This window comes from Tympanuchus pallidicinctus, unplaced genomic scaffold, assembly GCF_026119805.1.
Source record: "Tympanuchus pallidicinctus isolate F22 unplaced genomic scaffold, pur_lepc_1.0 scaffold14, whole genome shotgun sequence".
Lineage (NCBI taxonomy): Eukaryota > Metazoa > Chordata > Aves > Galliformes > Phasianidae > Tympanuchus > Tympanuchus pallidicinctus.
In genome coordinates this window covers 1,581,358-1,594,835 of record NW_026294659.1, presented here as the reverse complement: position 1 = coordinate 1,594,835, position 13,478 = coordinate 1,581,358, and the positions used below count along the sequence as shown (strand labels likewise).

At 43.7% G+C, this 13,478-nt stretch overlaps 1 protein-coding gene across 3 annotated transcripts in view; it reads left to right on the top strand.

Annotated features, from left to right (window-relative positions):
• Positions 1-1,226: 1,226 nt before the first annotated feature.
• Positions 1,227-13,478, top strand: part of SCML2 (Scm polycomb group protein like 2) — a 69,995-nt gene continuing 57,743 nt past the window's right edge. For all 3 annotated transcript variants that reach the window (XM_052674002.1, XM_052674001.1, XM_052674000.1), the window contains exons 1-2: positions 1,227-1,316; positions 12,016-12,123. In XM_052674002.1, the coding sequence (XP_052529962.1) occupies positions 12,102-12,123 (22 nt within the window). In that variant the 5' untranslated portion in view covers positions 1,227-1,316; positions 12,016-12,101. The remainder of the gene's footprint in view (positions 1,317-12,015; positions 12,124-13,478) is intronic.

The window sequence follows — 13,478 nt, the reverse complement described above, 5'->3', positions numbered from 1 at the left end:
TTTTATTTTGACATCATTGATTCTTTTGAAAATGATGTAATTTCCCTGCATGTATGCAAAGTCATGCATACTGTATGTATGTATCTATATACATATAAAGTATGTATGAAAGCATAAATATAGCGTATATATAAAAACATGTATGCATGCATGCATACGTACTATATACATACATACTGTAGTATAACATACTTAACTCTCTGTTTCTAAAGAATAATGAGAATTTAAATATTTCCTGGCTTTAATGACCAATTAATTCAGATTAAGACCCATAGAAGTACACAAAGGATGATGGGTGCGCCACCAGCAAACAAGCTCATCACATTGCTGGCAAATGGAAGCAGGCATGACTCCTTACTCCTTTTTCTAATAATCATGTGCAGAAATTGTTGGCTTTGCATCCATTGCCGCTAGTTAGGTGAAAGTGCAATGGATCCCTTTAGCTGCCAAATTACAAGAGAGCTTTCAAAGTTTTGTTTTTTTCCACTGTTTTTACTGGTGACAGAGGGTGATCTTCCAGACATTCATTCTCAAGTCTGTTTATTAGCTACTGATATGCCCACATTGCCAAGAAAGCCAGTGGCATCCTGGCTTATATCAGAAATAGTGCAGCCAACAGGAACAGGGAGGTGATCTCTGTGCTCAGCTCTGATGAGTGCACCTCAAGTGCTGAGTTCAGTTTTGAGCCCCTCACTACAAGAAAGACATCGAGGCCCTGGAATGTGTCCAGAGAAGGGTGACAAAGCTATGAGGGGTCTGGAGCACAAGTCTTATGGGGAGCAGCTGAGGGGACTGGGATTGTTCGGTCTGGAGGAGGCTCAGGGGAGACCTCATTGATCTCTACAACTGATTTAATGATTCAGTTAAGTATTGCTCATTTCTGTCACACTGTCTAAGCACTAAGCATTAAAATGGTGAAGAGTCATCTTCCTTGTTTCTGAAGAACCAACTGACTGGTCTGAGGGCGTTACTTTAAGTGCAGTAGCGATGTGCAATGCATGCAGGACACTAGCACTGGCTAGCTGAATTCGACTTCCACACTGAAGAAGTTGGTGCTTTATTTGGTATACATTTGGATTTCTTTTCTTTCCTTCTTCCCTTTCTTTTCCCTTCCCTTCCCCATCAGCATACCCCGAACCCCCAACCATCCTCCCGCAGCCGGCTCCCCGCAGGTAGGGGCGAGGCCAGGCTGAGGAGGGGCGGTGGGGCCGGGCCGGGCCGGGCATGCGCGTTGCCCCCGCAACATGGCGGCGGCGTGAAGCGGCCGGCGGCGGGAGCCGCTCGAGGGAGGCGGGGGTGCCTCTGCCCCCGGCCCGGTGAGTGGGGACGGGCAGGGCCGCGGGGCGGGAGCGGCGGGGCGTGGAGCCGAGCGGGAGCGGCCACGTCCCTGTCACGGTGGCGGCGGCGGCAAGGGTCGGATGACGCCCGTGCCCGGTGTCTGGCCTCCGGGGCGGGCGGTCATTGACAGCGGGGAGCGAGCGGAGGAAGGGAGCGGCTCCCGGGGAGCGGTCCTCAGCGCGGTGGGAACCTGAGCGCGGGCTGAGCTGCGAGGAGCGCTGAGGGGCCGGCCACGAGGGCCGGCTGCGGGACTGAAGAGTTACAGTGGTGTCCGAGCGAGATCTTACACAAGCAGGTACTCCTCGAGAGATGTAAGGACGCTTCACGTGTTTTAGCAAGTGTTTTAAGTAGTGCTTAGTGATGGACGGGGCTGTGAGCATCCCCATGTGGCTGTCCGTGTCCCTGGTCACTGCGGAGGAGTTGGACCAGGTGGTCTGCAAGGGTTCTTTCCAACTCAAAGTGCCGTATGGTTCTGTGCCGTGTAGATACGGCACGAGTCTGACTCGTGAAGAACTCTTCAGTGCAAACTAGGGTATGTTTTTATTATTGTTATTATTAATGTTATTGTTATTCAAAGAACTGCCTTAAATCTTTGGGTGTTTAAAGCTGTTGTGCTGCATCTTGCTCTTTGGAAGCAGCAAGGGAAAGCAGTGTATGGGACAGTGGGTGTTAGACCAGCGGCAGCACTCGGGCAGGTGACAGAGTGACAGCAGGAAGGCATCCAGTGGCAGCTGTATTGCAAGGCAGCAGGTTAGCATTGGGACATAACCGGGAGGTGAACGCCCTGCAGATTGCTATCAGCTCAGGGGCCTGGCAGTGTGTGGGGGAACTGCTGCCTGCCTGGGGCAGGGTGAGCCCTAAGGTCCCCTTAGGGCATAATAAAACCTAAGTGCTGCTTCAGGCTGATGGCACTTGGATTGGTGTAAAGAGGAACTGAGTTAAAGATCTAGTATCATAGAATGGCCTGAGTTGAAAAGGACCACTATGATCATCTAGATTCAAACCCCCTGCTATGTGCTGGGTAACCAACCACCAGACCAGGCTGCCCAGAGCCACATCCAGCCTGGTCTTGAATGCCTCCAGGGATGGGGCATCCACAACCTCCTTGGGCAATCTGTTCCAGTTTGGTTGGTACTTCGTTTACAGGAAATTTCATGGTAATGCAATCAGAAAGTGTATAAAGTTGAAGCTGAAATCTAGGTGTTGAAGTATTTGTAGGGCTGTTAAGTGTAACGAGGTCTGGTTCTGAGTATTGAAGTAATGCTCACCGACTGTGTTTGAGACGTAGCTGAAAAGGTTGATGGCTCAAGTTCTCTCACTGCTGTAAGTAATGCAGTAATGCTTGTGCAGTATCTGCCAGGTTGCTTGGTATTAAATATTTTATTGGAATGTTCAGGTTCTGCAAAGAAATACATGACTCCATGTGATACACTCCTTTCACACTACTTAGAAGTGGCCTAGGTACATAAATGCAGCTCTAGTGAGGCCATTCTTAAAGTTGGGCACTATTGTAAGTGTCAATCTTATTGCAAAGAGGATTGAACAAGAAGCAGCGACAGTATCCTAGAAGGTATTTCCTCAAACTCTGTGTGATGCTGCTTTGAATGCACAGGTGCCTGCTTTCTTTCCACTGGCAGAGTCACTGCTGCTGCCCTTGCTGCCTGCAGTATACTGCTCTGGTAAGGCAGAGAGAGATACTGTATTGCTTTCTGGAGTGCCTGCCTGAGTTCAGAGGAGGCATCAGAGAGGGTTTCCATTATACAACCAAGTGTAATTTATTTTTCACTAGTGTGAAATTTGCAGTACTGAGAATGCATTTGTATCCAATATCTGCCTAAAACTTGCCTATATGAATTGCCAACTCTGCTTTACTTGAGAGAGCATGGAATAGGCTGAAGCAAATGTAGGTAGCAACTTCAGCCCTTTGCATGTGGGTTTCCTTTTCTCACAATTTTGCCTTGTTGCTTTCTTAATATTCAAATTGGATTGTAAGCTGTGAGTGAGCCATGTTTGCTTCCTTTATTGTTGAAGTCTGTATGTGATGGAGTGGAAGTCTGAGGAGAAATGGAGTCTGCAGTAGTTACTGCTTGATATTAAACAGCATCACTGATGGGAAGCGCCCATTGTCATTAGCTGTCCAGGACACTGCAGCTGGCTGTCTGGCTTGTCAGGCTGCCTCAAGCAGGGATGGGCAAAGTGCACGGTTCTTCTTGCACGTGTTCACATAATCTCTGACAGTAACTCAGTGTACTGTCATATTTTCCAAGTGTAACTAAAACAAATGGCAGGTGGGGATGGGGATAGTGCTTCAGCAAGTCTGCACAAGTGAGGCTGTTGACCAACTCATTGACCTCTGCATCTGCTGGGAATGTGAGATTCTGTTTGTTCCCATTTGACAGAAGTAGCCTTGGGCGCATGGTCTTAGTGCTGATTGCTTCTTCCAGAGATTAAAATCTTAAATGTAAAGGATGATGCTGTCACTGTTTTTCAAAATGTAAGACGTGCCGTGTAAGTGTCCCAGGACTCTTGAGACTTCTGGCATGTTGGAAGTGCCAGGAAATCCTCTGTAAAGTTGTTGAGGCTTAATAGAACCATTTGCAATAGTGGAGCAACAGAAATGTTAAAGGTAAAGTTGTTAGTACTTGAACATTACAAGTGCTTTCATTGCATGTCATGATTTTGTTTTTTTTTTTTTGCAAGTATCTTAATTTTAATTTGGCTCTATGTAATTTGAAGTTCCAGAATGTTTGTTAATATTCCAATACAATTTGATGAATGTTTGTTTTTGTACACACGCTGCTGCCGCTTGACTCTCCCTTTGTAGGCCACTGCTGTGGAGCAGTAAGAGATAGGTTGGTGACTGACAGGCTCAGCTTGTTCCTTGCACTGCCCTATGCTTGTGTCCTATCTGCAGTCTCTTCAGGTTGTTTTGCAGAATGAGCGAGGGGCCTTGTGCCTGCTACCACTAGGGCCTGATGCTGCAGTCTTGTCCTGTGGCATCTGCTTGGGGTGTCCCAGCCAGCAGCAGGCATGCTGCCCTGTTATTTGCAGCAGATTTACAAGCAGCAACCAGGGCATGAGCACTGGTGAGGAACCTTGGAGATGCTTGTATCTCTTCCCTGTTAGTCTTTCTGCTTGGTTAGTGAGGAAATGGCCTGGATGGATGGATGGGGCCCTGGGCAGCCTAATTTAGTGGTTCGCAACCCTGCCCATGACAGGGGATTGGAACTGGGTGGGCTTTAATGTCCCTTGCAACCCAAGCCATTTTAAGAATCATTAATTCTATGAAATAAATTCGGAGGAAAGTCAGGAGCTGCATTCACACCGTGGAGCAAGCAGGAAATATCTTTACAAGGCTTCTTATCTCTTTTGGATAGGCTTACTCTGATCCTTTCTCTTGTATGTGGTGGATATGGGGCATGGGTACATGCAATGGTATTGGTTGTTGTGGAGGGGATATGCTGCCTCCTGTACTATCGCAGGGTTGCTGCCACTGAAAGTGATACCTTTACTTTCTATGTCCTAGAATCATAGAATATCAAACGCAGTATTAGCTTAGATATGAATGAAGAAATATGCAGTTCTTTGATGTGGTAGCGTGTGCGTCTCTTATCAGCCCTCTGTGTTTAAGACTGTTTTATGGGTAATATTTGATCGTTTTTGATCCAAATTGGTGAATCACACACTGGAAGTGTGCTTACTGTAGTTCTCCTGTTTGCTCTTTTCCTGCCTTTCTGAATTATTTGCAGGGCCACAAATATCAAATTCTTTATGAAAGAACTAAAGCCTTTAAAGTAACTTTGGTGCTCTTCCATGTGTTCTAGTAAGCCATAGTCTTTCTGCTCTACAGGTGCCTAGATATCTTATGTCCAGACTAATCTCCAAGTACACTTTCTTTGTTAGAATTTGTTAGAATAAAGCTGTGAGCAGCTCAGGTATGAGCAGTGTTTTTGGACTGATTTTTTTTCCCCCTTTATTTTTCCGGTGTATTTTCTACTCAGCTCCACGTTTGGTATGTTGTCATCTAACAACAAGTAAGATGTTACAATGAAGGTAGATATTCTGGTTTAGATCATTTAATTCTATGCTTTGAGCTTTGCAAATCAGATCAATTTCTATTTTAACATACCGAGGAAATCTGGTCCTTTCATGAAAGGGATGAACTCCTTTGATGGCAATCCAAGTTTGTTGTCTTCTCAAAGTAATATGATATACCTTTTTGTACAGGGCAAAGCTGAGGTTGAGCCTTTGGTCATCTGTAGCATGCATTAGTTCAGGGAGTGTCTGAAGTTTATAGAACATAGAAGAGAGTAGCACCATTTTAATGGGGTGCATACATGGAATGAAGCACGCACCATTATTTATGTACTGTATGGAATCTACCGGAGATTAAGGCAGGAAGGTTCAGTGCAAGGAGTGCAATTCCTGGGGCATGTTTAAAAGGCCTCTTGGAAAGAACAGCTCATAAAAGTGAGTCTTGTACATGGAGGAATGTGAAAGGGTATCAGAGAATTTGGTGGAGCTCTTTACTGTCGCTATCATCCTTCTGGGCTCAGATTAAAAGGACTGTGATGTCTGTGGTGGTGTTTGTAGGACCATATCTCTCCTGTCTGTGCCCACTCTGAAAAGGTAGGCAGTGCAGGCACACCTGCCTGGTGGGGCATTGTGTTGTTCGGGTTCTCAAGGAGGGAGGGGGGGACGAGTGTGACCTTGCATAGATTTCTGCATCAAACTAAAGGTGACTGTGCTCTCTAGTTACTCTGCTGGATGAGCACAATTCTGGACCACAGAGATCGTTTTGTAACTCCACGATACATATGGGGTGCTCTTCAGTCCCATCTGCACTGAGCTTCTACGGTCTCTCTAGGTAGCATTTGCAAGCAATGTCGCTGAGAGGAAGCCAGGGCTATCTAAGAGGTTGTAAGGCCCTTTTCTAGCAGCCCTCTGCTTGTCTTTCCACCTCCTGTCTTCCTGTGTACACACATTCTCCCAATGCTGCTTTTGAAACCGCTGCTATTGCTTTCTGTTGAGAGGAGTGCAGAAAGCCATGCAGGGATCTCTGGCATCCCATTGTCCCCTGATCAGGCATCTTTGCTGTGTTTGCAATAGCAATTTCTTTTCTCCTTTTACCTGCTGTGTTTGCTCGGTGCCTCAGAGAGCAAATAGAGCTCTGTGCTGCCTAGGGGCAGGCTGAGCTGGAGGCAGAGGAGGTGCATCTGGGTGTCCTGAGAATTTCATGCAGCTGCTGAGCTCTTTGCCACTGTTGGTCATGTGCGATGCTTAGGTTTTTTTGATGCGTCGTTTAATGAGTTTGCTCCATGAAAGCAATTCGAGTTAGGAATTCAGACAGAGCCAGGTCAAAGAATGAAGATGAATGTTTGCAGGAACAGTACCCCAGGAAATCGGAAGCAGCACAGAAGCTTTAGTGAGTTGAATCCACCAAAATGTTGGTGCTACTGCAAATATGTACCAGCAAACCACTAAAACTGACAGTCTGACTTAGATAGAAATGTAAGCGCTGCAGCTGTATTTTTGATTTATTTGTATATAACATTAGAATGGCCTTTCATGTGGGAAGACGGGCGTTTTAAGAATATTTGAAGCTGTTAATGGGCAGTCAGCCGCTGTGCTGAACTGCTGACTTCACACATACCATTTCCTTTTTCAGGTTTTTACAGCCCCACATCGTCTGACTTTTAAAGCAGGACGGGGGCGAGCGGAGAGAAGGTATTTTTATTTTCCATCAGTAGCCATGGAGTGGCTCTTAACTTTAATACCAATGTCAAATTAGTAAATGTTGAATGTCTGTGATGTGAGATGTTTCTGTTTTCGCTTGATGCTAACTATGTTATTTACCCCTGAGACTTAACTTTTCTGCTGTTCACACTGATAAGTATATATTTCTCATTTCAGGAATTCTGGGGACAAATTTGTGGTCTAAACCTTGTTAACATCGCTTTTTAAGATGTACAATGCCTGATTCTGTGTGCAATAATATATACCTCGTACAGACTGAGAGTTCATGATTTTGTTGTCTTGAAATGCATAATTACAATTGCTCACATCCAAAGCAGATCGTAAACTTACCTGCAAGGAGGCCAGAACGGTTACAAACAATATTTTATTGCTGACAGCTTAGAAGTTTGGTAATGTGATCACTTCATAAATAGTGAGCGGTACGCTGTCGGTCAATTTCCAAGCAGTTTTCGAATCGCAGTAAATTTCTTCTTGATGTTGTTACAAAATGATATTTGTAAAGCAGTAGTACTTACTCCCTTCCTTCACCAGCTTAAGAAATATTCACTCAGTTGTATATGCGGCTGGCTAACATTGGCTCTTTTGGAAGCCTGTGATTTTTTCCAAAGGATGGGTTCTCTGAGCTATGCTAAGAGAGGGTTTCTGGTCTCTCCATTTCTTTAGAAGTTCTGCCATAGGAAAATGTGGAAGTTTAATTTCCTTTCCTGGAAAAATCCTCACTTTTTATTTATTTATTATTGCAGAAAATGTGAAAGAAAGGGGATTCTGAGTTGGATCATGTTTCTTGTCAGAGCACCAACCGGTTATAGATGTGTGTGCATAAATGAAAGGAAACCTCAGCTCTAGGTTTTGTGTTGAACTCTGAAATGTGTGATGCCAAGTCTCACTGATTTACAGCTGCAGAGCTTGTGTTTTGTAATCGTGTGGCTCATTTGTGCCATTGTAAGGTTGTTTTTTCTTTTGTCTTATGAGATGTTGTTTTTCTATAATGGTGCCACAGTGTGTGTTCCTGGAAGTGTTTGTGGATGGCTCCCGTTGCAGAAATGCAGAGGTGTACGCTGTTGAGTCTTGAGGTGTGCGTGAGGCTGTGCACTGGGCAACTTGCCTGGAAGGAGATCTTCCAGGAGATTTGGAAGTATCGAATGTTACAGCAGTATACTTTGTAGCCTTATTCTGTATATTTGACTGTTTGCAGGCCTCTGGGACTTGTGCACATGGTGTGAAGCAGTGCTTGTGTTTAAGAGATGACAGGTGAATAGAGGAGTAGGTGAAATAAAATATTCCCTGTTCAGAAACAATAATTGTGAAGGAGTTTAGCTCCTTGTGAGGAGCCAGAACTGCAGTCCTGCTTTGCCCTTGCATAGTCCTGCTGCTTGGACTCTGCACGCCTCAGAGATCACTGTCTCTGTCTTATCTCCAGGCCGAGCAGCGCGGTCCCTGACACAAGCACCGTAACTCGTTTGGTGATGCTAAGCTCGCTATCCACTGGGCGCTCAGGCTGCTTTCAAATGTTCCCTTTATCTCCGTAATCCCACACTGTGTGCTTTTTATGAGCAGACGTGCTGTCAAGATAAACCTGTGCTAGGAAGCCCTAAATATGCATGACTTCTTTTTTTTCAGGACATTCAGCTCGCTCGAATGCCTGGAAAGATAATGGAGATGTGGTCGGGAGAAAACAGAACAATTTGATGTCTTCTATAAAATACCGGCTTCTTAGAAATGCAGCAATGTGTGTCCTTAGAGTAATTCTTTCAAAATTAGAAGAGCAATGTGAGACACAAAAATGTTTCCCAGCAAACAGGATGACCCCTAGCGCTGTGCAGCAGCAATGTACGGAGGTGAAGGCTGAGATTCATCTGACAGTGCGTCCCACTGACAAAGGGCTGGCGCAGGGGAACTGGCTGCTGGGAGAGACACGGCTATTAGCATAAACACTGCAGTAAGGAATTAAAGGGAGGTGAATGCTTTCCACCTGTTCGTGTTGGTTTGGTTTCCATTTTTTGCTTGCTTGGTTGTTTTTTTTTAAAGTAGCTGATGCTAGGGAAGTTTAATCAGAGAAAGAATAAAACTCAGCTTACAGGATGAATTGAGAAGTAAATGGTGTAAGTGATACAGTTGATCAATATAAATATGGAGATCTTCTCTATATTTTTATGATGAATTTAGTGTTCATGCTTTTTTTTCTTTTTTTTTCTTCTTGAAGCTACTTGATTAATTTCTTAAGCTCAGCTTTCCATTAAGTTTGAAAAAGACCTCTAAGACCATCTAGTCCAACCACCAGCCCACCACACCATGCCCACTGTGCTGGTGAGGGCTGAGGCCCACCTTGGGCAGCAGAGGAGGTGACTGCTAGCTGTTGGCTGCATTATCACTCAAGGTAGTGTCAGGATGCCCCTCAGACTGCCCCGGTGAAGAAGCTCATCCTTCTTTTCAGACTGACCCTACTGTTTTGGAGGTAGCTGGTTTCTTTTGGCTACTGTTCAGCAGTTGTCAGAGACTCAGAAACATCGTGGTCGAATGTCTTCTGCGACCACTGTCTCTGCCTACCAGTTACTGTAGTAGAGACTGCAAGTTGAATGCTGTAGGTGTGATCAGGCTTTAAGCAGCACCTATTCCACACAGCAATACCCCGTATACCCATAGTTCAGCCCACGCTCTCAAAGCTTTCTGTAGCCTTGTATTTTTAACAGGCTGGTGGGCATGCTGTAAAAACGCCTATCTGCTGGAGCAGGGGCTAATGAAACGCTGGAATCCTTTTTATGTCCTGACAGACACTCCGGTTGTGCTAAACTTGATGACTATCACTGCAGGCTTGGAATCTTTATTACTGCACCAAGTGCAATCTGGTGCTTGGAACAAAAAGATAAAAACCATGCGCTGTTTTAAAGTAATCTGTAAAAACAGTTACTTTGACTCCGTATCACCTTTCGCAATTTATTACTCACGGCGGAAAAGCTTTGAATTTTTGGGGGAGTCTATGAAAGCATCAAGTATTTCAAATTTATTTGATGTCTTAAAAGGATTTCTGTTCTTAATCCTGATGATCGCTTATGCCGTGAGTGCCATTGTGTAGCAAAACCAGCTTACTTTATGTCGGTGCTCGGTTTTATTTATAACTGCTTTCAAGTCTCAGTTCCTTGAGTTTTCGTAATGAATATCCAGCACGTTTGTGTACTGCCAACACATGAAACACGTTCTTCAGTCATTGGACTTTCAGAAATCATACTTATTTTTAGCAACACAACCTGCCCTGTGTGAAGTTTTCATCATAGAGTCTACCACCATAGTGTACAAGTTCCTCAGAATTTCACTGAAATTTCACTGTTTCCAGGAATATAATTGTCTGTATAACACGCCTCTTACTGTATGCAGTATTGGTGTCTTTCTTTTTTCGGTAAGTAGATATCTTGCTTTTCAACTATTGTTGTTGTTGTTTTTAATGACACTAGAAAGATATGGTTTCTAAAAATGTGACTTCTGGCAAAATTCATCTTTGAAAAAGTACTGACTTACTTAAATTAAAAAAAAAAAATAATAATCATGAGCTGTTGATGATATAAACTCTGAGCTCATGGAATTTCCTTGAAAGGAAGTGATCAAAGAAGGGAGTTCACAAATGTGAATGTACAAGGTCTGCTGTGAAAGAATGCCTCATGTTTTATGATGTCGGCCTGTGACATCGGAGGTGGATGTTGGTGGTACAGCAGTGCAGTTTAAACCTTCCCGCCAATGCGCCGATGGATGTTGTTGCTGTGTGACAGATGGCGGCAGAGACAAAATGGCGTCTGACATGGAAGTACGTATGGAGCACAGGTGTGTAACTGAATTCCTCCATGCAGAAAAAATGGCACCTATTCACATTTGTGGACGCTTGCTGAACGCTGATGGAGACCGACCAGTGGATGTGAGCACAGTGAGGCAGTGGGTGGTGTGTTCCAGCAGGCCACCTCCACTGGTGCAGATTTTTATGAGCGCAGCACGCAGGCTCTTGTTCATCACTGGTGACAATGGGGGGAACCATTGCAAAAGAGTATTTTGTAGCTGAGAATTTGTTCTATCAAATAGTGTTGTTGTGCTCTTTGTATCAGTTGTAGTTGTCATGGAGATAAATAGGAAGCATTACTTTCAGAGTGATCTACATGTTTTTATGCGCTGTTATTTTGAATAATGTCAAGTGAACTTGCTGATTTTGTTGCTTTAGGGATAAAAAGCTTCAAATGAGTTTGTCTTGGATTGAATGCAGTCAGAATTCCCAAAACTACATTCTGGAGTAGAAGTAACACACACAAATGTTTTTGCTGTGTTAAAATGGTTTCACTGAGTTGTCCCTTGTAGTTTCCAAGAACTGCAAGAGTGTGTGAATCTGCAGTTAGCTTCCTCTAATGGCTTCTCCCAGCTCTGCTGTAAGTGGTTACGACCAGCAAGCAGATGCAGCGAGCAATTGTGCCTTTGTGTAGATTTCTTACATCTATGTTTTGTTCCTCCTTCCCCTGTAGCTCAGAAAGAGCATTTTTTTATCCAGGGCTTTTTAAAGTGGTGGTTGTTAAACTCTCTGCACGTAAGTGGGTGATGCATTAAAGTCTTTCTTCCTGTTTGCAGTAATGTTTGTTGGGGAAAACAGGAAAAAAAAGAATGTTTTATGTCTTTCTTTGTATTAGAAACTCGCTGCGAATGCAAATCATTATACAACAAACCTCCTAAACCAATGAAATAGAAGTTTAGGTTCTTACCTACCCTTGCTGCTTTGACACATCCATTGTTTACATGCTGTTCTTCTACAAATAGCTTGTTAAACTTTTGCAACCTTAAACCGGCAAGATAATTGTAAAACAACACACACACACAAAATCCTTCTTTCCAGAACAAGAAGACCCAAACTCTAACAACCTCCCCCTAACTTGTTGTATTATTACTCCACAGGAAACTGTTGTACTGAAAGGAAGAATTAACTGGTCTTTCAACTTCAGCCTTTTTATTGTGAGAGGGAAGATCACACAAGTGTTACCATGGGGAGAACCACGACTAAAGGTGAGGCCTGATAACTTTTATCCGAGAGGAAACAGGGAACTTCTAAGGTGACGAGTTATTATTTGTCAATTAATATACTGTGAAGTTAAAAAGGAGAGATACTGAACACAGGTAGGTTTAAACTTTACATTTTTTTAGAGTACGTATGCTGAATTCAAGTTATCCTGGAGTTCTGTACTGTTCAACCGAGAGAATTTTGACCTGTGACAGTCTTGAAGTCACTATACTGCTCTAAAATTGAAGAACATGCCTAGATGTGATATTAAGTGAAATGTAGTGCTGTATTCTGTATCTGCACAAAATTAGGAGAGGAACAACTGAGTAGTGCAAGGAATAAATTTTAACTGCAGTTAACAGTGTTAGCTGCTGTTTTCTGCAGGCTTTTGAAGATAAAATGGGCACTTTTAAAATAAATCTGCCCATGATGTGGGCACTGTATTATGAAGGTGTGATTTGTGCTGTATCGTGTCTGCAGAAGTTACTGTGAGTTGAGTGCTAAAATGTGCGAGTGCTAAGAAGTGTGTTTGGGTTGGTGAAGCAAAAAGAATGTAAAGCAAGAAGGCCCACTTGAAACCATGTTGCTGCTGTTTTCCAAACCTTTCAGATGGGTAGCTTTCCGTTATAAAAGATCCCCAACACTTATGAACTTATCTTGAGCTGTCCACCTTCTGCCCAAGCTGCTTTCAGTGCTCATGTGCTCCCTTGGTAAATAATTGTCTTTTGCTAAATAGATTTTCTGTAATGACAGCAGTCATCTCTTTAATTGTTGCACCAAGAGTTTATGGAGGAAGTCTGCCCCCTTCTCTTGTAGCTTTTCTGCATGGCTGTTTTCTAAATGTACTGAAAGAAACACTCTGTTCTGGGCAGATAAGAATCCCAGTGGGAAAGCACAAAAGGAAAAGGAAGGAGGCATATTAGATTTACTCTTTCTTGATAACCTTAGCTGTGTGCACTGAGGTTTGGTGAAGGGTAGGTAAAATATGCTCACATCCCTATATGTTGGGGACTGAAAGCAACTTGCTGATCTGTGGTAAATCCTGGGCTTTTTTTTTTTTTAGCGAACTTCATATAAAGGTGAGCAACTGCTTGGCATAGGCAGAGTAAATGTTTCTGTAACTGTGGGGTGTTTCATGTCCATCTGAAAGAGAAGAAGGATTTTATGTTTTTTAGAAAAGTAGCCTCCTGGTATGTTTTGAACACAAGCTAGAGTTGAAGACTTTAAGATGGCTAAGAAATAGCCGTGCGTATCTTGAAAGCATGACTGTGAACTTTTTTCACCACGTTGGACAGCAAGCAAATATGAGGTCTTAGATGACAAACGCATGCTTCCTCGTGTAGCATGCAACAGTGAAACA